The following is a 27,708-nucleotide window of genomic DNA, read 5'->3' as shown; positions in this document are numbered from 1 at the left end:
AGCCAACCAAGCATATATATCTCTGCCATAAAACAGAAAATATATATATTAACTGTGACTGGTGTGTTACTGTTTTGAAGGTTTGAAGCCTTTTGGATGTTTGAAGGAACATTTTGAGGGATTATTTAGTGGTGTATTATTTTCAGCGTTATCTTTGAAGTAAGGGGTGTTAAGAGATCCAATGTTTATTTAAGATGTTAAGTTGAGTTCATGGAATAAACAGTGTTTTGTGTTTAAAAACCCACGTGTCCATAATTGTAATCCCACACCTAGGGAAAAAGCCATGTGCTAGGAAAAGCAACAAATCCATTAAAGGGAGAGGTTGGTTGAACTCCATGATACATTTTGGGGTTCTGAAAACGCCTCACCCATAACACAAGTATTGCCCAAACACATTTTACATTGCTACTATGCAGTAGCTACGCGAGTGGGATTTTCCACTAGCAGGATGCTGCTTGCAGTTGAAAAAAATGTTCTTTCTACCAAATAATTGGGTATGAATGTCAGTGCCACTCCAATACCAGGTACGTCAGCCATATATCCCAAAGATTGGCTGATAAAATAAACAGCATGTTCCTCTGGCTTTCGTGATAGGCAGAGTACTCAACCAGACAATGCTTGCAAAAAATCAAAACGTCTAATATTAGATGTGATTGCTGAACAGTCCTGAGTGCACCAATAGCGATATCAATAATCCAAATTAAGATAATTAGTTGAACTCATAATATGGCTCATTTACACTTGCTATAAACATAGAAACAAGGTGCGTATTTAGCTCTTCTAGCCTGTTCCACCATTCAATTTGATCAAAGCTGATCCTCTATCTCAACGCCGCACTCTCGCTCTCTCCCCATACTCTTTAATGCCCTTAGTGTCTAGAAAGTGATTTCCTTCTTAAATATATTCAGTGACTTGGTCTCCCACCCCGCCTTCAGAGGCAGCATGGTAGCATTGTGGATAGCACAATTGCTTCACAGCTCCAGGGTCCCAGATTCCATTCCGGCTTGGGTCACTGTCTGTGCGGAGTCTGCACATCCTCCCAGTGTGTGCGTGGGTTTCCTCCGGGTGCTTCGGTTCCTCCCACAGTCCAAAGATGTGCAGGTTAGGTGGTTTGGCCATGATAAATTGCCTTTAGTGTCCAAAATTGCCCTTAGTGTTGGGTGGGGTTACCGGGTTATGAGGATAGGGTGGAGGTGTTGACCTTGGGTAGGGTGCTCTTTCCAAGAGCCGGTGCAGACTCGATGGGCCGAATGGCCTCCTTCTGCACTGTAAATTCTATGAATTCTATGAAACATCATCCCCGCATTCAATATTTTCAACCCTGTTAGAATTTTTTGTTCCAATGAGATCCTCCCTCATTCTTCTAAACTCCGGTAAATACAGGTTTGACGACCCAATCTCTCAAAACACAACAATCCTGCCAGCCCCGGAATCAGTCTAGTGAATCTTCTCTGCACTCACTCTACGGCAAGTATATCCTTTCTATAGGAAGGAGACCAAAAATACACACAATACTCCAGGCGCAGCCTCACCAAGGCCCTGTACAGCTGCAGTAAGACATCCTTGCCCCTATACTCAAACCCTCTTGCAATGAAGGCCAACATACTATTTGCTTTCTTAAGTACTTGTTGCACCTGGACACTTGTTTTCAGTGGCTGGTGTACAAGGACACCCAGGTCCCTTTGTACATCAACATTTCTCAATCTATCACTATTTAAATAACAATCTGTTAATCTGTTTTCCCGACCAAAGTAGATAACTTCACATTTATTCACATTATACAGCATCCGCTATGTTTTTGCCCACTCGCTCAACTAATCTAAATTGTCCTGAAGCTTCTTTACATCCTCCTCACCACTCACAATCCCACCTAGTTTTGTGTCATCAGCAAACTTGGAAATATTAATTTGGTTCCCGGATCGAAATCATGAATATAAATTGTGAATTGCTGCAGCCCAGACACTAATTCCTGTGGTACCCCCAACTAGTCACCGCCTGCCACTCCAAAAAAAGACCCATTTATTCCTACTCTCGGTTTCCTGTCTATTAACCAAAGCCACATACATTAAAAGGAATGTTGCGACAACAGAAATGCCAAATTTCAAACTGACTGAGTGCAAGCCAAAAACATTTGGCAACATATTTCCCTTTTCAGCAATGTTCAAGTTCTGCAATACTGAGAGAGAGGTACAACAAGGACCAAAACTAAAATAAGGCAAATTGTAAACCTCAGACCTATTCGGTAGAATTTGGTGTGCACGCGCGCTTGGGTGCGTGTTGTTTCAGGAACAGGGGCTTAGATTGAGCATTGGAAATTCTGAATATACTGCATACACAATGGATATGTTCTATGATCTACAAAAATCTTACAATATCATGGTGTCAAATCACATTTAGTTCATTCTCATTGTACACAAGTACGTATTGTACTTGTACGTATTGTTAAATTGGTAACAAAGTGAAAATATGATAATAGACTGTCATTTACAGCAATTCTGATTTTAAAACACCATTTCATGATAAAACAGTTGTATGTCAGGATTCAACTGCACCAGTACTCAGGGTGATATGGATGTAGATGATGCTAGCTGTCTTCATCGTCTGTATATTGTAAACCATAGATGTGTTCCAACAGTATTCTCCATCACTGGAGTGTGAACATCAAAGACAGACTGGTTTCATTCTAGGTTTTAATTAGAATTGATACCACGATAAACCAAACGGATGTTTGCCATGATTAAGCACAACTGCATTTTTGTCATTTTCACTTCTGATGTTTTCCAACATTATGTTTGGTTTGCACTTTTAACTTCTTGTATACTACCGGCAAACTTCCAAATAGCTCAATTTTGCCTTAGTTTTCTGTTGACATGTCATTTTCTTCCTGCGCTTGCTTATTTAAAAAACTATAATGCTTTCAAGTTTGTCAGCTTTCAACTTGTCTGGCAGTTTTAGCAGCAGGAGCACTGGACTACTAACCAGAGTGTTGGTCACAAGCTCTCAAATTCCAGTTTTGAAGGACATTCAAACTCACTTGTCCTCACCGAGAGCTTCACCAGTGAAGTGTTGTGCAGCAGTAAGGTGATCCATCGGAAGGCGAAAGGAAGAACTAGCAGCGCCAGTCCCACCCAGTAGAAGTGGCATCTCCTGCCGGCTAATCAAAAAGCAGCAATTGACAGCAGCAACAGAGACATCCAGGATCTAGACCGTCGCTCACTCCCAGCTAGAGGAGATCATGTGGTGGCAGGTGACAGTAATGGGGGAACCTAAACAGGAAAGGGGCAAAAGTTGTAATTCTATTTTCTTTTTTACAAATGTGTTTTGTGAACTCAGATTTTTAAGAAGTTGCCAACATAGGAAGTCCCATTTTATCAGAAAGGGCAGAACAAACGTATACAAACCAACCACCAAAAAGGCCTCTCAACTTTTGTAAAAATAAATTCAGTCAACAATTATTTCTAGTAAGGCCAAAAAGGATTCATTATTGCAATTCCAATACATGCAAACAAGACCGTCAACAGCTGCAATAACCAATCTTGGGGGAAATTTTACAATGAACCTGTCAATAGAGTTATCATATTAAAATGCAACATGCTGGAATTTCAAAAGGAGGAAATGGAAAAGTGACTTCTATGATTAAATTTCTCTTCTTTCCACCCTCTTCATCATATAGATTTGCTGAAGTGGTAATGCAATAGAGATTTACAGGTACTGCCTAGCAATCAAACCTAGAAAAGGTTTTTTTTTTTTTTGCTGTTATGCATCAGGACAAATGAGACAACAAAATGTAAGGGGGGGGGGGGGGGGGGGGGAGAACATCAGTTTGTTTGAGAAGAGGGGAGATTATCATTATTATTAAGTATGGAGGAAAAAAGAGTGAAGAATCGTCAGTCACAGCAATCTCAGAACGTCTGACTATGGCGCAAGACTCAGCCAACTTGTCCCTCCATTAAAAGGTAGTGTACTGTATTACTAAACTGTTTACTTTCCTCTCCAGTGACACTTTCAATCATTTGACATGACATGTGAAGCTGAATTTATCATGAATCCAAAATGCCAGCATTCTAATTCCCAAGAGCATAAAACGGTTTAAATATTTAATGAATCTTACAAATATACAGGAGTTAATTTCAAAATATTAATAAATTCAGCACTGTATTAGCACATTGTGAAATATCATATTTTTCCCCCTGGTTATTGGTGGTGCTGAATAATAGAAGACCAAATAGCTAACTGGCATTTGCCTAATGCATTAAATATTCTTCATTATCCTCCCCAACCCATACAAAGAAAATCTGTCTCAGCACCCACAAAAACTGAACTTGTGATTGTGTTATATGCAATTATAATAGGAACATTTCTCCAATGGCCCAGCTGTCAACCACTTGTATGACACAGAACTGAGTCAGCTACGGAACTATAATTGATCAAACCATCGCCAGATCAGGAAAGGAATAGAGGATTTTGTTTTTTAAACTAGCTTGTGGGAGGGGACATCCAACACATTATCTGCCTATTTTGCCCCCCTTCCTCAGGAAAGTCAAATTGTTGATGCTTTCAAAATGTTAATACTGAAAGAAGGAAAAAACAAAGTCAACTTTTAAATTTAAGCTAGTCGAAGAAGTCAGTTCAGGCCCTTGACAATTTCATTTTTACCCCCAGAAGACAGCCTCGAATAAAATCCTAAGATATCTTAACAGCAGATATCAATATGATGGAACAAAACATTCATAAACAAAACATTGAATGAGAGAAGGCCTTTGAGGCTGACTCTTCCAATTTACCAGGTACAATCAGTCTTGTCATATATATATTAATTAGTTAATTTTAAGCAGGTAGTGAATAACATTGGCTAAAACTCTCAAGAAAAGGAAGCTCTGAAATTCCAGGCTCTGAATGTGAAAACATTCACACCAAAAAACCTCAAGGGCATCAATTCTACATTATTCAATCCCAAATTGATGCATCATGGATGGCATTGTAAGAAAGGTAAAGGTTCAGTCACGATGCTCCAGTCAATCATCCATATGCTCAAATATAAAAGGAAATGAAGGTTACGGAAAATCAGTAGTTACGTGCAATGTGCCTTTTAAATTAGTTAAATGGCACGTTCATTTTTGATGCAGGTTCATTCTACATATTTGCTATTAAGTGAGAAAAATTTATATTTCTAGTTTTGCAGGAGGCTTCCATGCATGCTAATCCTGTAATTGTATGCAATGAGGTTCATTTACTTAAAATTTCAAATTATCCATACACTTCTGTATTTAAAAAAAAATAACTACTTCCAAATTTTGCTTTTCAGTGGGAACCAGCTTAATTTTATAAGAATCTCATGATTAAGTCCCAGGATCATTGTTGTCTTTGCTTTGTTAATATGCCTTTTATTATGCCTAATAATGTGTGTAAATGTTATTTAGAAAATAAGGGATTGCAGTGGTACTGCTGGTGTTTTGAACTATATCTCTTTGATCTAATAGCAGAGGTACATTCTCTCCTGTACTGGTGCAACAGTCAATCATAGAAACCCAAAGTGATCAGGTTATTTTCAAATAATTTAGATCATAAAAGATCTGACTCACTGTGTAGTGCATATTCTCATTCTGATAAGGCGTATATTCCCAAGTGTCACAATTTGTCTTCCCTTCTTACAGATGTTGCAGGGCCTGTTCTATTTTTCTAACATTTCTATTTTCATACATTTTTTTTCCTTTCCACTTTAATCAAAAGGAGAGCCTCTCTTGGAAATGACTGATTCCTTCCCCAGAATAAGTCAACACCCAGCTACATTCTGTACTCTAAAGGTGGGGGAGTGGAGAATAGCATTTATAGCTACGACAATGATGACAAGATGGCACGCTACCAATCAAAGTGCAAGTCAAAAACAGAAAGTTCACCATCTCACGGTTTACCCAGTGCTGAACAGGGAAAGATACGGTAAAGAAATAAACTAAAATAAAAATTAAGCAAAATAACCAGTTCACAATGCCATACACTACTGCACATCCAAATTCCACCCTGACGTACACAGCTTGGCTTCGTTTCACATTCAGCTTCCGCGTGTTCTACCTACAACAAATTTTGACTAACATATGACTTCATAGATACTCCCTCCAACTTCTGAACCTCCTTAACAGAACACAGTTTTTGACGTTGCAGGCAAATTAAAGGCATTTTATTTAAAAGGAAAATTTTATAAATCTCACAATGCCAGATTCCTGAGATGCGTTGTTTTATTCCAGTGTTGTTCAATATGGCTAATTTCATTTTTGATCAGTAAAAATTGAATAACAATTGAATTCAGTGGGCATGTAAACTCAGTATTCACTTGCTTGGCATGTTTGTTTGTTGGTAAAATGGCAAGACAGAAAGTAACTTTTTTTTCTAATTTAGAGTACCCAATTCTTTTTTTCCCCTCAATTAAGGGCAATTTAGTATGGCCAATCCACCTAGCCTGCACATCATTTGGATTATGGGGGTGAGACCCACCCAGACACGGGGAGAATGTGCAAACTCCACATGGACAGTGAACCGGGGCCGGAATCAAACCCAGGCCCTCAGCGCCGTGAGACAGCAGCACTAACCACTGTGCCACCGTGCCGCCCACAACAAGCCAAGAAGTAGAACGTGTATTTGTATGTGCTTTACTTCTTGCTTCAGTGCTTATTGGGCATTTGCTGTAACATTGTGCAACACCAGTGAAAATGCCAGACTTCAGTAGCATGGAAACATCAGCAATATCTTATTGAGACGGAAGATGTTTTTGTACTCAACCAATCAGAATAACTGCTCACAGTCAGCATAAAGCAAACTGTAACTAATAATGGTGAAGTTTAAGCATCGTTCAAGGTTCCTGCATCGAGGGAGGGTGAGCGTGGCACACCTGCACAATGACTCAACAATGTCAGCATTCACTCTGAAGCACGAAGTAACGATCGTAACGGCTGGACAAAAACCTAGGAACTGCACTAAACCAGCTGTTTCTGATATATTCATGTTTTATTCCTTACTATTAGATCAATGGTTCCTGTCACTGGGACCTTTGGGGCAAACCTTTCTTTCCTTTGGGAAATAAAATGTTTACTTTATGACTCAGTGACTAAAGTCATTAGAGGACTACCAGACAGCAGTTTCTTTACTAAAAGGAAAATACTGTGGCTGCTGGAATTCTGAAAGTAAGACAGAAAATGCAAGAAAATCTCAGCAGGTCTGACAGCACCTGTAGAGAGAAACAGAGTTAACATTTCAAATCCATATGACTCTTTGGAAGAGTTGTCATACAGACTCAATATTTTAACTTCGTTTCTCTCTCCACAGATGCTGTCAGACCTGCTGGGTTTTCCCAGCAATTTCTCTCTTTTTTAATAATTAGCAGTGTCTTTAGTTGCTCCCACATTAAAATGATTGAAATGATTAATTTAACTTAAAGGGGTAAGACATGGCAGGAGAGCACCAAGCCGCGGTCTGCTCTTCGTGGTCCATGTGGGAGACCAGGAAAGCCTCAATTTTCAGGACCAGCATGTGTGCAGTACGCGTCTCCAGCTGCAGCTCCTGGTTGGTTCTGTTTCGGAGCTAGAGCGGCATCTGGGGACACTGTAGAGCATCCGCGAGGCAAGAGTGTCGTGGATAGCATGTTTAGAGAGGTGGACACACTGTAAGCTCAGACTCCAAAGGCAGGAAGGGAATGGGTGACCACCAGGCAGAGGAAGGGGACTGGTCAGGCAGTGCGGGAATCTCCTGTGGCTATTCCCTGCAAAACAGATATACCATTTTGAGGAGAATGACCTCTCAGGGGATAACAGTAGCGGCCAAATTCATTGCACCATGGTTGACTCTGCTGCACAGGGGAGGAGCAGACAGCGTAGAAATGCAATAGTCATAGGGAATTCAATTGTGAGCGGATGGCATGTTGCCTTCCTGGTGCTAGGGTCAAGGATTCAGAGCGGTTGCAGGAATTTCTGAAGGGAGTGGGTGAACAGCCAATTGTCGTGGTACACATTGGTACAAATGACGTAGGTAAAAAAAAAGGATGAGGTCCTAGAAGCAGAACATAGGGAGGTAGGAAGCAAGTTGAAAAGTAGGACCTCAGATGTAGCTATCTCAGGATTACTACGAGTGCCATGTGCTACTCAGAGTAGAAACAGTGTAGAAGATTTTAGTTTAGACGGGAAGCATGGTCGGCGCAGGCTTGGAGGGCCAAAGGACCTGTTCCTGTGCTGTACTTTTCTTTGTTCTTTGATATATAGGATGAATACGTATGGCAGAGGGATGGGAACCTATGTAAGGATTCAGAGCAAGGGGAATGAAGAACAAGAGAAAAAGACAGCAAGACGAATAAGAAAGGATTAGTTGGCAATCGGGTTGTGAGAGAGCCCTTGGTGATGAGTGACCATAATATGATAGAATTTTTCAACAAGGTGGATAGTAAGGGAGTTGATTCTGAGACCAGGGTTCTGAATTTTAATTAAGGTAACTATGATGATATGAGGCAGGAGTTCACCATGATGGACTGGGAAAAATTACTCATAGGAAGGACAGTTAACAGGCAAAGGCAGGCATTAAAGGACCAAATAGGTGAACTTTAAAAGTTCCTATTTGGCGCAAGAGAAGAAAGGGTACTATGGCCAGACCATGGATTACAAGGTAAATAAATGATAGTACTGGATTCAAAGAAGCATATAAATTAGCATAAAAAGCAATAGACCCGAGGGTGTGGGAACAGTTTAAAATTCAGCAAAGGTGACCCAGGGATTGTTTAAGAAGGGGAAAATACAAATAAAAGTAGGCTAATGGGGATCATAAAAACGGACTGTAAAAGTTTGTATCGGCATGTAAAGAGAAAAAGATTGACAAAAACAATGACCTTACAGTCAGAAACTAGGGAATTCGTAACAAGGAACAAAGAAATGACTCACACAAACACGGGGAGAATGTGCAAACTCCACACGGACAGTGACCCAGAGCCGGGATTGAACCTGGGACCTCGGCGCCATGAGACAGCAGTGCTAACCACTGTGCCGCCCTGCGAGGAACTAAATTTGTACTTTGCTTCTGTCTTCACAAAGTTCTGAGAAACACAAGTTTTAGTGAGCTGATGAAAATTAGTATCAGTAGAAAAATGGTTTGAGAAATTAGTGGGATTGAAGGTGGAAAATCTCCAGGGCCTGATCATCGTCATTCCAGAATATTGCCTTAGAAATAATAGATTCATTGGTGGTAATTTTCCAAAATTCTTTGGACTCTGGAATGGTTCCTACAGATTGGAAGGTAGCTGATATAATCCCACTATTCAAAACGGGAGGTAGAGAGAAAACAGGGAACTATAGACCAGTGAGCCTAACCGGAGTCCATTATCAAGGATTTCCTAGCACAGCATTTGGAAAGCAGTGGTATAATCATACAAAGTCAGCATATATTTACAAAAGGGAAAGCATGCTTGACAAATCTATTGGAATTCTTTGAACTAGTTTTGGAGTTGACCAGGGAGAACCAGTGGATGTGGTTTATTTAGATTTCCAGAAGGCTTTCAACAAGGTCTCACAGCAGATTACTATGTAAAGCAAAAGCGCATGGGATTGCGGGTATGTCTTGAGGTGGATAAAAAGCTGGTTAGCAGATAGGAAGCAAAGAGTTGAATAAATGGGTCTTTTTCCGATTGGCAGGCACCGATTGGTACCTAGTGGGGTACCGCAGGGATCTGTGCTAGGACTCCCAACTGCTCACATTATATATTAATGATTTGGATGAGGGAACTAAATGTATTATCTCCAAATTTGTAAATGATAGAAAGTTGGGTGCGAGGGTGAGCTGTGAGGAGGATGCAGAGATGCTTCAGCGGGATATGGACAGGCTGAGTAAATGGGCATATGCATGGCAGATGCAATATAATTGCATAAACAGGAGGTTATCCACTTCGGTGGCAAAAGTAGGAAGGCAGATTATTATTTGAATGAGGTGGATACAGAGCGAGACCTTAGAACATAGAACATTACAGCGCAGTACAGGCCCTTCGGCCCTCGATGTTGCGCCGACCTGTGAAACCACTCTAAAGCCCATCTACACTATTCCCTTATCGTCCATATGTCTATCCAATGACCATTTGAATGCCCTTAGTGTTGGCGAGTTCACTACTGTTGCAGGCAGGGCATTCCACGCCCTTACTACTCTCTGAGTAAAGAACCTACCTCTGACATCTGTCCTATATCTATCTCCCCTCAATTTAAAGCTATGTCCCCTCATGCTAGACATCACCATCCGAGGAAAAAGGCTCTCACTGTCCACCCTATCCAATCCTCTGATCATCTTGTATGCCTCAATTAAGTCACCTCTTAACCCGCTTCTCTCTAACGAATAACAGCCTCAAGTCCCTCAGCCTTTCCTCACAAGATCTTCTCTCCATACCAGGCAACATTCTGGTAAATCTCCTCTGCCCCCTTTCCAATGCTTCCACATCCTTCCTATAATGCGGCGACCAGAATTGCATGCAATATTCCAAATGCGGCCGCACCAGAGTTTTGTACAGCTGCAACATGACCTCATGGTTCCGAAACTCAATCCCTCTACCAATAAAAGCTAACACACTGTACGCCTTCTTAACAACCCTCTCAACCGGAGTGGCAACTTTCAGGGATCTATGTACATGGACACCGAGATCTCTCTGCTCATCCACACTGCCAAGAATCTTACCATGAGCCCAGTACCCTGTCTTCCTGTTATTCCTTCCAAAATGAATCACCTCACACTTTTCTGCATCAAACTCCATTTGCCACCTCTCAGCCCAGCGGTGCAGCTTATATATGTCCCTCTGTAACTTGTAACATCCTTCCGCACTGTCCACAACTCCACCGACTTTAGTGTCATCTGCAAATTTACTCACCCATCCTTCTACGTCCTCCTCCAGCGACATTGCGACAGGATTGGAGTATAGGAATAGGGATGTTTTACTGCAATTGTATAGGGCATTGGTGAGGTCACATCTGGAGTAGTGTGTGCAGTTTTGGTGTCCTTATCTGACGAATGATGTCCTTGCTGTGGAGGGAGTGCAGTGAAGGTTTACCAGGCTGATTCCTGGGATGGGGGGGGTGGGTGGGGAACTATAAATAGTGACTAAATCAGTTAGGATTATATTCATTGGTGTTTAGAAAAGTGGGAAGGGATCTCGTATAAACTTATAAAATTCTAACAGGCTTAGACGGGGTTGATTCAGAAAGAATGTTCCCTCTGGTGGGGGAGTCCTGAACTAGGGGTCATAGTTTGAGGAGGGGGGGGGGGGGATTTCTTCACGCGAGAGTGGCGAATTGGTGGAATTCGCTACCACAGAAAGTAGTTGAGGTCAAAACGTTGTGTGATTTCAAGAAGGAAATTGAATAGATATAGCTCTTGGGGTTAAAGGGATCAAGGATTGGGGGGAAGGCGGGATCAGGGCATTGAATATGATCAGCCATGAGCATAATGTACAGCGGAGCAGGCTCAAATGGCCAAATGGGCTCCTCCTACTTCTACTTTCTATGTATGTTTCTATGTATCTTGAAGGAAGGCAGATAATTCATAGGGAGCATGCATTGATGTTGCAATTGTGAGCGTAGGGGTGCAGTAGTTCATATGCAGGACTATCCATTGGCTGCAGTATTCATTTCAGCAATTGACCCAGGGATAAAACAGACTAAGTCTTGGTAATTCAGCACTTCAAATATTAGTTTAAAACTACACTCCATGATGAATGTTTGGAATTCAATTCGCACAAATACGACACAGAACTCCAATAGAATAAAGTCACAATGTCTGGCAAACGTGCCACACCTTCTCATGCCCATATTGTCATCACTTAAACACATGTGAATTCCCTAGTTTCCCCAAGAGGTTAACCACCAGGAAAAAATGTTTGCACTGTGGAGCTATGACAGCAACAGAAGTACTAGCTAAGTTATATGATATTAAGTTTCAAAACAATGTGCATTATTTTTGAAAAGTACTATTTTTACTGCAGCGCGCCATTGGTGTGACACTCAACCAATCAGAATAACTGCTTGAAGTCAGAATAAAGCAAACCACAATCAATAATGGTACAGTTCAAGCATCGTCCAAAGCTCTTGATGGGAGAAGGGTGGATGTCATGCACCTACAGGATGAACAATCCGAAGATTCTTCGTTGTTGTTTTGTTAAAGATGCATTGAAAGTCCCTCTTGTTACGATAAAATGGAAATATCTCCTTCACAGATTAACTATACAGTTACCCACAGGATATCTGTGAAGGCCATTAGTGCCATCAATTATTACTCCTGCAACGCTGTTCTTAACCATTACATCACCAATTTGTTTCCAATGCCAGACCAAGATGGAGCAGCATCACTCAGTGCGATGGGGACTCTAGATTGTAGAATTGATCCTTTGGGAAATAATAGAATTTCTACAGTGCTGAAGGAGGGCATTTGGCCCACTGAGTCTGCACTGACCCTTGGAAAGAGTACCCTACCTGGCCTATACCCTGACCCTATCCCTATCACCCAACCTAACCTTTTGGACACTAAGGGGCAATTTATCATGGCCAATCCACCAAACCTGCACATCTTTGGATGTGGGAGGAAACTGGAGCACCCGGAGGAAACCCACAGACACGCGGAGAAAGTGCAATCTCCACACAGACAATTACCCGAGGCCAGAATTGAACCCAGGTCCCTGGCGCTGTGAGGCAGCAGTGCTAACCACTGTGCCGAAAGGACCAAACAAAGGCCCAAGTGCCTGCTCAGTGAAAAATGGGAAATACAATAAACAGGGAGTGATCCGAAGCTGCTTTTACAGATTTCCAAACAATTAATTAAAAGAAAAACTGGGAAAATCACCTAAACCACTACTGGTGTTGAGTCTGAGAACACAACAGAAAAAGCAGCAAACTGCCTCTCAAAATTAAAATAAAACGTTTGCTTGCAATAACTGCACTCTGAAATAGATTAGCTTTATGGAGGTGACTTTCTTCAGTTCAAATGGAATTTCTAGTTGTCAAGTGCAGGAAAGTTTTCTTGAAAAGCTGCACTCCTTCAAAAGAACCTTCTTGTTCCTTTCAAAAGGATTGCCTACCAAGTTCCCCAAAAAGCATTTCTCCAGAAGTGAAGCTACGTAAGCCCAACCTCCCCTTCGTAGGAGAGCCTTTAACCACTTTGATATCAATCTTTACATCTTCCCTCCCCAAATTATTCTAATGCCTTTCAAAACTCTTGAATTTCATCTTTTGATTTACCCTTCTTGAATGAGCCTGTTTTGATTGATTGATTGATAGATATTTATTGTCACATGTACCGAAGTACAGTGAAAAGTATTTTCCTGCGGCCAAGGGGACGTACACAGTACGTACATAGTAGACAAAAGAATAATCGACAGATTACATTGACAATGGTACATCAACAAATCGTGATTGTTTACAGTGCGAAACAATGGCCAAACAAGAGCAGCATAGGGCATTGTGAATAGTAGGATACAGGTCCTTTGAAGTCAGAGGAACTCCAGTTATTTCTCCGCTATGTATTCTTTTCTAGGATGTGGACGTCACTGGGAAGGTCAGCATTCATTGCCCATTCCTAATTGTCCTCGAGAAGGTGGTGGGGAGCCACTTTCTTGAACCGCTGCAGTCTGTATGGTGTAGGTGCACCCACAGCGCTGTTAGAAAAGGAATCCCAGGATTTTGATCCAGCGACAGTGAAGCAACAGCGATAATTTGTGAAAATACCGGCAGGGAATTTATCAAGTTTCATTAGTGTTAATAAAGTAGAGAAGTTTTCATTTTAAAGCCATACCTGCGACACCACTCAATCCGTCCTTCACCCTCACAGCTTTTGGCCCAATGATTATCTGCAAGGTTCTTCATTGCAACTGCATATTCACTCAAAGTCTCTTCATCTTCACAGTGCTCACGCCAGATCTTGTCAAAGTCTCCCACTGCGGGGTGCAAAAAAAAAAGTTATGTACCAACTGGAGATAAAAAGGTCTTCTGGGGGAGAGCAAGTAGCATTTAATGAATGCATTTTCCATAGGTCAGTACGTCCTTAGTGTCAAGACTGTAACAGTAGCATAACAGTACTTTATGCTTTTATATTTCACATTTCTGAGCTCACAATCTGAACCCTAAATTTGAGAATCTAATTCATTTCAAATGTAAGAGAACACAAATAATGCTTAGAGACACTGTAAAACTCCCTTAATTCTGTTCCAATATGTAATATGCTTCACTCCACCTCCGTACAGCATCGCCAATGTACCAGATATTCTGAGGACATTGTCAATTTAGTTATGTCTGTGGGCCAATGTCCACTAGAAATTAGGTCAGGGTTGCTCAAGATAATTATACAGAGCCCCATTGCAGCCAGCAGATATACATAGAAACATACATAGAAAATAGATGCAGGAGGAGGCCAATCAGCCCTTCGAGCCTGCTCCACCATTCATTATGACCATAAGTTCAATACCCTGATTTCCTCCCCCCCCCCCTGCCCTCATATCCCTTCAGCCCCAAGAGCTATATCTCATTCCTTCTTGAGATTACACAATGTTTTGGATCAACTACTTTCTGTGCAAACAAATTCCACAGATTCACTTCTCTGCTGAAGAAATTTCTCCTCACCTCAGTCCTAAAAGGTTTACCCCTTATCCTCAAACTATGACCGCTAGTTCTGGACTCCTCCACCATCGGGAACATTCTTTCTGAATCTACCGTGTCTAAACCTGTTAGAATTTTGCAAGTTTGTACGACATCTTCTCTTACTCTTCTCAACTCCAATGAATATAATCCAAACCGACTTTGTCCTTCCTCATATGACAGTCCTGCCATCCCTGGAATCAGTCTAGTAAACCTTTGCTGCACTCCCTCCATAGCCAGAACATCCTTCCTCAGATAAGGACACCAACACTGCACACATGACTCCAGGTGTGGCCTCACCAATGCCATTTACAATTGCAGTAAAACATTCCTATTCCTATAATCAAATCCTGTCACTATGAAGACCAACATACCATTTTTGCCTTCTTTACTGCCTGATGTACCTGTGCGCTTTCTTTCAGCGACTGATGCCAGAGGACACCAATGTCATAGATTATCATATCATAGAATTTACAGTGCAGGAGGCCATTCGGCCCTTCGAGTCTGCACCGGCTCTTGGAAAGAGCACCCTACACAAGGTGAACATCTCCATCCTATCCCCATAACCCAGTAACCCCACCTAACGCTAATGTCTCGCTGAGTATCCAACTCTTTCAATTTACATCCATTCAAATAATAATCTGCCTTCCTATTTTTGCTACTGAAGTGGATTACGTCAATTTATTCACATTATACTGCATCTGCCATGTATATGCCCATTCATTCAGCCTGTCTAAATCCCGCTGAAGCATCTCTGCATCCTCCTCGCAGCTTACCCTCCTACCCAACTTTCTATCATCTGAAAATTTGGAGATAATGTATTTAGTTCCCTTGTCCAAATTGTTAATATATAATGTGAACAGTTGGGGTCCTAGCACAGATCCCTGCGGTACCTCACTACTCACTGCCTGCCAATTGGAAAAGATCTATTTATTCCATCTCTTTGCTTCCTGTTTGCTAACCAGCTTTCTATCCATCTCAAGACACCACCCGCAATCCCATGTGCTTTAACTTTACACAGTAATCTGCTATGTGAGACCTTGTCGAAAGCCTTCGGAAAGTCTAAATAAATCCCATCCACTGGTTCTCCCTGGTCAACTCTATAGAGGAGACTCTCATTCCAACAGGGGACCACATTCAGACTCAAGATGCACAGATGGAAGGAACTAAACCTGATAAATAGAAGACCAGCATCCATTGCCCCAAGTCAGCTTTTGATGAAGAGATCTCCTCAACCGGACTTTTATTTGCTTTTAAAAAGGGTCTGAACATTGGAGAGGAATGAAGCACCACCATGACCAGAAAACAGGAAACGTCAGCACATCCTAGCAGCTGGATGATAATTTATATCGAACTTACCCATGCAGGGCAGCAGCATAAATGCAACTATGTCAACATAGGTTGAGCATCCCTTATCCAAAATTCCGAAAACCCACAAATTCCAAGATCCGCACTTTTTTTTTAAAAAAAAAAGAGCGCCGAGGTGACGTCGCGAGTGGGAAATCCCACAAGCCTCCTGGACGATGCGCAGTTCCCAATGTTCCGTACATGCAGTTCCCAACGCACCCCGCACATGGCCTTGCATTTCAAAATCCGAAAAATTCCGAAATCCGATGCACACTCGGCTCCAAGCATTTCAGGAAATGGATTTTCAACCTGTACCTAATTTGCCACCACCTAAGTAAATTTAGAACTCATGAAGCCATAGTTACTGAACTTGTTTCTGTCAGCCAAATACTCAATTTCATTATTGCAAGTCATGGATACAATTGGTTTTTTTTTTTTAAATCCTACACTTTCCTTTCTTATAGAGATAGCTATGCTTCAGTTTGCTATGGCAAAATACTATGAATCATCAATATTTAATTCAAAGCCACAGAAATGGATACAATAGTAAACTCAACTGTTTGGCTAAAACCCTCAAAAGTATAAGGAAATAAAAGACTAAGAACAAAACCCTTTCACTTTGAAACCAAAAATGTATGTGGAGAACTGGGTTGTAATAAAATTGAAATATTTTACAAGATCATTGCCTATGTGTTTATTCTTTCAGCAGTACATCCTTATTTGCTGATTGTTCACATCGGCCAGGAACCCATCAAACGAATAACTAATAATATTACCTTTGTGACTAGTAACGTTCCTCTCATTACCCCTGGAGTTATTTTAAACATTAATGGTCCACTTGTGGTGACTTGCTGATTCTGAAATCAAAAACATTCTGCAGGCTGAAAAATGATATCTCATGAAAACTTATAACTTCTCAGATTTTTGCTCTACGTAACTCACTATATAATTCAGAGCTCAAAGGAGCTGTGAAGTCAAAGGTTTACCCTTCATCCGAAGCTGAAACGTATTTTGCAGCTTTAGAAATAGGCGTTTCATGCCACAATACACAGAGCAATCTTGATTTTTTTTCTTTGCTACCTTTTCATTTTCAACCTAGCTCAGCTTATTCTTTACAGTATCTCACATGTTCTTGGTGTGGGTGGGCTATGAATGCCAGCTTTGTCATTAACGCCTACATCCCAAGCAGGAGTAAAATAAAAAACCTACTTCCCAGAGAAACATAAAATATTTTTTCATAGTTTTTTTTCCTGAGAAGAAAAACCGCACTTGTACCATTTAACAGCACGGTGGCACAGTGGTTAGTCACTAGGGAGAGACATCCTGCAGCCCAAGCGTACTTGGCGAGCAGAGGATTCCTAGGATCCAGGGAATTTGGAAAGACTGATGTACTGAAGTGGACGAACGGTTTGAGAGGAGGCACACAATAGTTCCACTTCACAAAAAGTGATTGCAAGGTTTTCACTTCAAAAAGAGTTGCTGTTCAAATGTTTGCTACAGCTGCATAAATACTTTTAACACAGGGCGAGTTCAGTGGCAGTGAGGGCAAGGAGAGCATGAGCAAGAGAGTGAGGCGGGGGAGCACTCGAGTGTCCCACGCTGTGGAAAGACGCTCTTCAAAAACAAAGTTATGTCCTTTCTCGGTTTAGAAAAATCTTTGCAAGATTTTAAAACTGTTCTCTGCTTAAAAAGGCATCTTGCACAATTCCAGGAAATTGCTTAAAACAAAAACACGACTTGAAAGTTATGTGGACAACTGGTTTAGCCATTCGCCACCAGATCTGACTGAACAACATAAACACGATCAGGTCCTGCTCTCAAATGCTAAAATGCTCATTATTCCTTGATCATTCTGGAATGCAAACCTAACCCATGGCTTCCTTAGTTTACTACAAGCCGTCTTCTTAAACCCCTCTCCCTCGGTCTCCTTCATCTTCACCTCCCCTCCGACAATAAGTGCAAGGAGCTTATGGACTTTTTTGTCACCAAGATAGAGACCATCTGATCGTCTGCCTCTGCTACTTTCCTTCCTTCCCTCAGCCTGCCAGGTAGAAGTCCTTCTGAAGATGCCCCCTGTTCCAGCCTGAACTTGCATTATTCATTCCCATCTCCCCCTTAACCTTGTCCATGAAACCCACCTCCTGCTCCCTCAACCATACTCCTACTAAATTCCTAACAACCGAACTTCCCTGGTTCCCATGTTGGCTGACACTGTAAATTATCTCTCATCATGTGCTGTCCCTCTCTCCTTTAAATCTGTCAATATCACCCCTCTAATTAAAAAAAATGCTTGTCTGATCGATCTTGCAACCTAATTCCACACCTGTAACCTCCATTTCCTGTCCAAAGTCGTTGGATGCACGGTCACCTCCCATATCTGTGGCCATCTAATAATACTAATCTTTATTCTTGTCACAAGTAGGCTTACATTAACACTGCAGAGAACTCCATGCTTGAATCCATTAAATCAGGATTCTGCCCATCACGATACGAAAATGGTTCTTATCAGAGACAAGTGACATCCTATGCGACTATGATAAAGGTAAACCACTCTTCACAATTTGTCTGGAGCCTTTGACAAAGTTGACCACACCATTCCAGCACAAAACAGCAGTTACACATAGGGTGGCTCCTGCTTGGGTATTTGGTTGTTGGCCCTTTTTGCCCATTTAACGGTGCTGTTCAGTAGTGTAGTTGGAGAGTTTGGAGTCCCCCTCCAAAGTGGGGTGCTCGGAGGCTACAGTATGAGGAATAAGTCAAGCAAGGGGTCCTCGTCTGATCCAGAAGGCCCTCATGTCACAGGGGAGGGGGAGAAAATGGCTGAGGTGTCTGCGTCGCCGTTGGCCACTTAGTGGACAACTGAGAGGTGGCGGAATCTCTGGCAGAGGAGTTCAGGAAGCAGAGGCAGGCATTCACGGATGATCTGGCAAAGGTGACTGCGCCAATTCGGGCAGTTCTGGACAGGGTGGAACAACGGTTGGAGGTACACGGCTCGACAATCCAGAAGGTGGAGTAGACTGTCACGGAGCATGATGACCGGATCGCCTTCTTGAAGGATTGTTCAATATTAAACTTAGGTTCAGATAGGGGGACTGTTTGTGGTTTTATTGAATGCATAACTTGTATTTTTGCCCAGGGGGGTCACCCTGTGAATATAGATGCTAGCTAATGGGAGCAAAGTGGAGGAGGGAGCCGCGGTTGTTTACCTTGGGGGGGGGGGGGGGGGTTGATTTATTTGTTCGTTGTAGTAATAAGCCCAGGGTGTTTGGGATCAGGGAGGGATGAGGTAGGGGTTGATGAGAAAGGGTGGGGTTGTTTGTTTGGTGTTATGGGGATAAAGGTAGGGAGTGGGGTTAGGGGGGGGTGAAGGGACAGACAGATGGTGAAGGTTTCTTTCTTGAGATACTGGTTTGAGGGAGATGGTGGTAGCCAGTTTAGTGGGACCTGGAGCCTGGGTGAGGTGGGGCCCCGTCGGACTTCCTTGCAGGTGGAAAAAGGCTGATCAGAGTGGGGAGGGGGGAGGCGAGACACCCAACCAGGATGGTTGCAGGGAACACGAGGGGGTTAAAAGAGCCAGTTAAAAGATCTTGGGTGCTTGCACATCTAAAAGGTTTGACGGCAGACGTTATTTTCTTGCAGGAGACACACCTGAGAGTTCGAGATCAGACATAGCTGAGGAAGGAGTGGGTGGGCCAGGTGCTCCATTCGAGCTATGACTCGAGGATGATGGGGTCCACGATACTGATAAATAGGAGGGTGGCTTTAACAGTGGGTAATAGTTTGGTGAATTCTGGAGGGTTGCGACAGGGGGGGGGGGGGGGGGGGGGGGGGGCGGAGAGAGAGGAGGAGGAGGAGAGAAAGAGAGAAAGACAGATATGTGATGGAGAGTGGGGTGTTGGCGGGTGCTCCGGTGGTCTTGGTGAATATATACGTGCCAAATTGGGAAGATAGGGATTTTATCAAGAGGGCATTGGCAGCCATCCCTGACCTGGACTCTCACCAGTTGATCACGGGGTGGGGACTTTAATTGTGTGCTTGATCCCAGACCAGATAGGTTGTGTCCCAAACCCCTTATGGCATCCGGGGGGGAGCAGATGGGGGAAGCGGACCCATGGAGAGTCACAGATACCCGAGGGAGAAGGAGTTTTCTTTCTTTTGGTGGCAAGAATGTGGAATTCCCCATGTCGAACTGTTGTTGAAGCTGGGTTCATAAATGCATCAAAAGGAAACCAAGCAGTTTCTTGCAGAAGAATATCGAAGAACATGGCAACTGAATGGGAATGGAATTAACTAGGCGGCTTATGGAAAACATACCGGCTTAATAAATCCGATGGACAGGTGGCCTGTTTGCATTTTAGTAGAACCTTGTAGATTCTTGTAGAAGTTTTTGTGTGCTTTTAAAATATATTCAGAATGCCTTTTGTTCCTTTACAAGTGTGACATAAATATTTGCATTAGACTGCATATGATATCTGAAGTTTGATGGTCAGGAAATACACATGCAGATTTTTTGGACTGATAAAGATTTTTTTTTTTTTTTTTTAATTAAACCTTCCTGATAAGTTCATTTGCTGAAACAATTTATACATCTCAGTTACTAGCAAAGCAAATCTTTCTCGTCTGTATTTGAAGTTTGCTGGTTAGATTTGAATGATATAATCTCAATCCCAGTCAACCAAAGACTTTATTTTGCAGTAAATGTTGCCACAGTCCCAGGGGACCATTGGCTCTGAACTTCCAACTCGGTTTGTAGTCCTGTAGGTAACAGCACCTCAAGCACAAATTTGGAGATCTTGATTAATAAGGGGATCAAGGGTTATGGGGAGAAGGCAGGAGAGTGGGGATGAGAAACATATCAGCCATGGTCGAATGGCAGAGCAGACTCAATGGGCCGAATGGCCTAATTCTGCTCCTATATATTATGGTCTTATAGCTATCGCACTTAGGTCGCCAAAAAGTTCTGGATACATTCCGTTACCAGTCGGTACGAATCAGTTTAAGCGCACAGCAACACAGAACAATTTTCCCACTTGTTACTCACATTATAGTTCACAATATTTTGACTATGTTCACCATGGATACTTAGCTATTCTTGTCAAAACGGAAAAGTGCACGGAGATGAAGAGATACACCAATCAGCAATACCCACTTAGTCCTAGAATCCCTACAGTGCAGGAGGTCGTCATTTGGCCCATCGAGTCTGCAGCAACCCTCTGCACCAACTTCACCCACCCTATCCCATTAACCCCTTAATCTAACCTAGATACCTTTATAGAGACTAAGGGGCAATTTAGCATGGCCAATTCACCTAGCCTGCACATCTTTAGACTGTGGGAGGAAACCGGAAGACCCAGAAGGAGGGAGGGAAGGAGGGAAGGAGGGCGGGCGGACGGACGGACGGACGGCCGTCCGTCCGACTGCGTTGTGATGCAGCAGTCCTAACCACTGTGCCACCATGCCACAAAGTAATCGTTGTTCTCAAGCTATGTAAACGTTGCAAAATTCAGCATTCCACAAGTACCTGTTAGCATTGGTCAACCTAAATGTCATCCACTAAACTTTGAAGCTTTGAAAAAATATATAAATACATATATAATCAATGTATTAAAGAACACTAAATAGGAAAAATATCCCAACTACTAATGTAAATCCACCTCCAGTGCATGAATGGACAAGGAAGAAAACCAAATATTCTGCTGTTACATAATGCATTTAATAGAAAAACATTGAAGTCGAAGCAGGAGAGCATGAGACAGAGATGAGGGCACAGAAGAGCACTCACTCCCACTTCATTTTGGCTCGTCCAGATTTTACTCTAGCTGGTATTCATGCCTTCAAAATGCACTATTGTTTATCAGCAGTCATGCTTGATAATTTGCTGTGCTTTGTTTTACAATTCACTGTGTCTAGCTTGATACCTTTTGTAAATTTGGACATGCTTGTGTAGCTTCCCAAATCAGATCATATACAGATATGTGAAAAAAGCTCACCTCCCACCCTCCAAACAATCCCTGAGAACATCATTTGTTGCTGCCCACAATTTATCACAGTGCTCCCAGATGATGTTCAGAAGTTTTCACCAACAAGGCTTTGGTTTCAGTTTTGCAGGTCCAAATGCAGACAAGTTACAGTCAGATGAGGATTCTGTGGCAGCAGGTTGAAAACCACATACAATTTCATTCAGGAAGAGAGAGAATGTGCGAGAACACGAGAGCAGTAGGGTCACCTTCCTTTCTCAGTTTATTCCCCCACAAAACTGACTCCGAAGCCAGCAGGTTCAAAATATAAAGGCTGGCTCTGCAATTCGATTTCCAGCAAGTCACTAGCCTTTGCTTTTAAGTGTTTTTCCCCATCAATTAAAGTGATTTTAGTTCAAACCAAACAAGAGATCTTCCTCACGTACCACGAACGTCAGGCAATTTCTTTGAAGGTGGCAGGCTTGCGCAAAGTCCAAGGTCACATTTTTAAAAAGCTCCAGGTCAGCATTCAAGTGTCCAGAAAATGCAATGTCTTCCAGCATGGCAGCACAGTGGGTAGCACTGTTGCTTCACAGATCCAGGGACCCAGGTTTGATTGGGTCACTGACTGTGCGGAGTCTGCACGTTCTCCCTGTGTCTGCGTGGGTTTCCTCCGGGTGCTCCGGTTTCCTCCCACAAGCCCCAAAAGACGTGCTGTTAGGTGAATTGGACATTCTGAATTCTCCCTCCGTGTACCCAAATGGGCGCCAGAATGTGGCGACTAGGGGATTTTCACAGTAGCTTCATTGCAGTATTGATGTAAGCCTACTTGTGACAACAAAGATTATTATTTTTTTTTTAATATATTTTTTTAAAGATTTGATTTTCCCAACCCAGTCACATGGACAAATACAGGTTGAGTATCCCCTATTTGAAATTCCGAAATTCAAAAAGCTCTAAAATCCGAACTATTCAGTGTTGGCTGTTCCTCGCACTGTGACCCGTTCCTGTGGCCAAACACACGTGTGTGTGTGTGTGTGTGTGTGTGTGTGTGTGTGTGTGTCCTTCAAATTGACGGCACGAGTTTGTTGCACAGAAAGAGTTGAGCCCGGTGCCTGATTCCCTGTTGGGAGGGACACTGCGTCCGCCACTCAGATACAGCACTGACCGGCGACACTGAGCAGCGTCCAAGGGTCTTTGCAGCTTGGTTCTCCAAAATTCAAAAAAATTCCGGAATCCCACCCACTCTTGGCCCAGAGCATTTTGAATAAGGGATCGATACTCAACCTGGATCATCAGTGGTAGGGAAGCTGCTGGAGAAGATACTGAGGGATAGGATCTATTCCCATTTGAAAGAAAATGGGCTTATCAGTGATAGTCAACATAGTTTTGTGCAGGGAAGGTCATGTCTTACCAACTTAATAGAATTCTTTGAGGAAGTGACAAAGTTGATTGATGAGGGAAGGGCTGTAGATGTCATATACATGGACTTCAGTAAGGCATTTGATAAGGTTCCCCATGGTAGGCTGATGGAGAAAGTGAAGTCTCATGGGGTCCAGGGTGTACTAGCTAGATGGATAAAGAACTGGCTGGGCAACAGGAGACAGAGAGTAGTAGTGGAAGGGAGTTTCTCAGAATGGAGAACTGTGACCAATTGTTCCACAGGGATCTGTGCTGGAACCACTATTGTTTGTGATATACATAAATGACCTGGAGGAAGGTATAGGTGGTCTGATTAGCAAGTTTGCAAATGGCACTAAGATTGGTGCAGTAGCAGATAGTGAAGGGGACTGTCAGAGAATACAGCAGAATATAGATAGATTGGAGAGTTGGGCGGAGAAATGGCAGATGGAGTTCAATCCGGGCAAATGCATTTTGGAAGATCCAATTCAAGAGCGAACAATACGGTAAATGAAAAAGCCCTGGGGAAAATTGATGTACAGAGAGATCTGGGTATTCAGGTCCATTGTACCCTGAAGGTGGCTGCGCAGATCGACAGAGTGGTCAAGAAGGCATACGGCATGCTTTCCTTCATCGGAACGGGTATTGAGTTCAAGAGTTGGCAGGTCATGTTGCAGTTGTACAAGACTTTGGTTCGGCCACATTTGGAATACTGCGTATAGTTCTGGTCGCCACATTACCAAAAGGATGTGGATGCTTTGGAGAAGGTGCAGAGGAGGTTCACCAGGATGTTGCCTGGTGTGGAGGGCGCTAGCTATGAAGAGAGGCTGACTAGATTAGGATTATTTTCATTGGAAAGACGGAGGTTGAGGGGGGACCTCATTGAGGTCTACAAAATCATGAGAGGTATCGACAGGGTGGATAGCAAAAAGCTTTTTCCCCAGAGTGGGGGACTCAATTACTAGGGGTCACGAGTTCAAGGTGAGAGGGGAAAAGTTTAAGGGAGATATGCGTGGAAAGTTCTTTATGCAGAGGGTGGTGGGTGCCTGGAACGCATTGCCGGCGGAGGTGGCAGAGGCGGGCACGATAGCATCATTTAAGTTGTATCTAGGCAGATACATGAATGGGCAGGGAGCAGAGGGATACAGATCCTTAGAAAATAGGCGACAGTTTTAGATAGAGGATCTGGATCGGCGCAGGCTTGGAGGGCCGAAGGGCTGTTCCTGTGCTGTAATTTTTCTTTGTTCTGTAATAACCTACATTAAAATAACCTACATTAAAATAACCTACATTAAAATAACCTACATTGTCTGTGAAGCAATATGGGAGGTCCTTGAGGACATCGCTGGTGCGGTTCTTTCTTTGTGTTTGCACATTATTAGGTTATAGATTTTTAGTTAGTGCTGTGTTTAGTGTTGTTGATGTTTGACAGTAATTTCATTTTGTTCTGCCCAAACATTCCTTAATTGCGTATGTTCTATGGCTTAGTAACTGTGCTTAGGGAATTATCAATGAGTAACTTTTGAATTAATATACATCATGGAAATACCAGTTTTAGGACCTTGATCAGACATTGCCCAAACATAGTTTATGCACAACACTTGTAGCCGTGCTTTGCAGCAAATTTGAACCTAGGCCCTGGAAGAAATAGGTGAACACACACTCTGGTGTACACGCACTCTAAAACTAATTTCTCCAGCACTAGTACTGTTAAATTCAAATGCACTTAATGCTTCTTTCTACTGTAGATGATCTTCAATCTTGCTCAAAGCATTCTGAAGGCATTTCATTAATCATAGCTGCTTTGCAAATGAAATCTAAAACAACATTTTCAGTGTAATAATAAAAGTGCTCTGTGTTCTTACTTCCTTAGCGAGATATATTTTCTTCAAAGTCCTCGAACATAAATATTACTTTTGGAATCACTCTTAAAAATGTGATAGCTAATCATTCCCCCAGGGACAAAACAGCCCTCTAAATCTCTCAAACCATTGTCGCTGGCTGAATAAGAACTTTCATAGCCTCAGAAAGCTATTCAACACTGACAGTATAAGCAATGGCTGCCTGCTTCCACATAGAATCATAGAATTTACAGTGCAGAAGGAGGCCATTCGGCCCATCGAGTCTGCACCGGCTCTTGGAAAGAGCACCCTACCCAAGCCCACACCTCCACCCTATTCCCATAAACCAGTAACCCCGCCCAACACAAAGGGCAATTTGGACACTAAGGGCAATTTAGCATGGCCTATCCACCTAACCTGCACATCTTTGGACTGTGGGAGGAAACCGGAGCACCATTCGTTGGCGGCGAGATTCTCTACTCTAATAATAATCTAATAATCTTTATTAGTGTCACAAGTCGGCTTACATTAACACTGCAATGAGGTTACTGTGAAAATCCCTTTGTCGCCACACTCTGGCGCCTGTTCGGGTACACGGAGGGAGAATTCAGAATGTCCAATTCCCCTAACAAGCACGTCTTTCGGGACTTGTGTAAGGAAACTGGAGCACCCAGAGGAAACCCAGCAGACACGGGGAATGACAACTTTAGGATTTTTAAAAATTAAAATATTTATTGAAAAAGAACAATTTCAGCACACAAAATTAAAGTTTTTTTTATACATAAGATTAAAGTTAAACAGTATTACAGAACAAACACCACCCTCCTCCCAAAAAAGAAACACTTGGTCAAAACACCTTCTTGACAACAGCTCCCTTACAGATTTTAACCTATAAAATTCCAGAAATATTACCCAAAGAACTGTCTTCACTTTAATAAAGGTATACCACATGGATCCTCAAACACTTCCATTCTGATGAGGAAAACCAAAAAGGTTCAGAACCAAACTGCTTTCTGAAAAACAAAGATGCGGGCAGCATAATCAAAGAGCCCTCCCACCTGGGTTATTCTCTCTAAAATAAAGAACTTGAGAAATTATGACAGAAAGGTTGAGCTCATTTAATTTAAATCCCCTGCATTTGCTGTATTTATTATGGCAAACAGACATTTTATGGTGCAATTTCTCTGATTTTGCTCCAATTACAAGAACTAAGAGGGTCTGTAACAGGAAGATACATGTTTCTCTTACCCAGTACTACAAATCAAACTGCTTTTGCTCATTTGTCTGTGCTTCACCTGATAATTTCAACCTGAAAATCCTACACGCTGACAGCTTTCTTCCCCGATATTTACAAACAAATTTGCAAAGCTGGATTCCTGAAGTACAATTATATCTACCATAGCATTTGCCGAAATAAGCATCTAAATTTCAACTCCCAATCCAATTAAAATGTACCAGTTAGTTTCTTTGATTTTGTGGCCCAGCATGAATATACACACACCTCCAAATGTTCAAAAAAAACTTGTGACTGAAAACTTCCTACAGTAACTGGTCCATTTAGCATTACATCAAAACTTCAAATACAGTCAGTCCTTAAAACTTCAATGGAGACAATAAATCAAGCCATTGCTTTGAATTCAAAAGTCCTTTCAAATTGGTTCACTGTTTTTCAGCTGGGTGAGCTACAAAATGTCACATGAAAATCAACAAGGTTAATAATTGTCTTACAATAAAAACAGATATTCAGGGAAAACTCAGCAGGTCTGGCAGCATCTGTGCAGAGAGAAACAGAGCTAATGTTGAGTTCAATATGACTTCTTTGGAACGGAGTTTCAAAATCTTTGATTTAGATTTATTGCCGTGTGTACTGAGGGACAGTGAAAAGTATTGTTCTGCATGCAATCTCGGCAGATCATTCCATACATGAAAAATATAGGACATACAATAATACACAATGTAAATACATAGACACTGGCATCAGGTGAAGCATACGGAGTGCAGTGCTACAACTGTAGAGAAGATGCTGAGATAGAGCAGTTCAGTCTATAAGAGGGTCATTCAGGAGTCTGGTAACAGCAGGGAAGAAGCTGTTTTTGAATCTGCTAGTGCGTGTTCTCAGACTTATGTATCTCCTTCCTGATGGAACAGGTTGGAAGAGAGAATAACCCAGGTGGGAGGGCTCTTTGATTATGCTGCCCGCTTTCTCAAGGCAGCAGGAGGTGTAGACAGAGTCAATGGATGGGAGGTGCGTTCACATGATGGACTGGGCTGTGTTCACTACTCTCTGTAGTTTCTTACGGTCTTGGGCCGAGCAGTTGCCATACCAAGCTGTGATGCAGCCAGATAGGATGCTTTCTATTGTGCATCTGTAAAAATTGGTAAGGGTCAATGTGGACAAGCTGAATTTCATTAATTTCCGGAGGAGGTATAGGTGCTGTTGTTTTTTCTTGGACGTAGCATCGACATGGGTGGACCAGGGCAGATTGTTGGTGATGTTTACACCTAGGAATTGAAGCTGTCAACATTCTCCACCAC

General features: G+C 42.3%; 1 protein-coding gene across 2 annotated transcripts in view; it reads right to left on the bottom strand.

Moving 5' to 3' along the window:
- samtor (S-adenosylmethionine sensor upstream of mTORC1) overlaps nucleotides 1-27,708 on the bottom strand; it is a 154,630-nt gene that overhangs the window by 105,871 nt on the left and 21,051 nt on the right. The window contains exons 1-2 of one of the 2 annotated variants that reach the window (XM_072485288.1): nucleotides 13,789-13,930; nucleotides 3,035-3,266 (exon numbers count right to left, since the gene is read on the bottom strand). In XM_072485288.1, coding sequence (XP_072341389.1) covers nucleotides 3,035-3,144 — 110 coding nt within the window. In that variant the 5' untranslated portion in view covers nucleotides 3,145-3,266; nucleotides 13,789-13,930. Of the gene's footprint in view, nucleotides 1-3,034; nucleotides 3,267-13,788; nucleotides 13,931-27,708 lie in introns of those variants that run through there. The other variant, XM_072485287.1, reaches the window with a different exon arrangement.

This window comes from Scyliorhinus torazame, chromosome 19, assembly GCF_047496885.1.
Source record: "Scyliorhinus torazame isolate Kashiwa2021f chromosome 19, sScyTor2.1, whole genome shotgun sequence".
Classification (NCBI taxonomy): Eukaryota; Metazoa; Chordata; class Chondrichthyes; order Carcharhiniformes; family Scyliorhinidae; genus Scyliorhinus; species Scyliorhinus torazame.
This window is presented reverse-complemented; position numbering and strand designations above follow the sequence as displayed.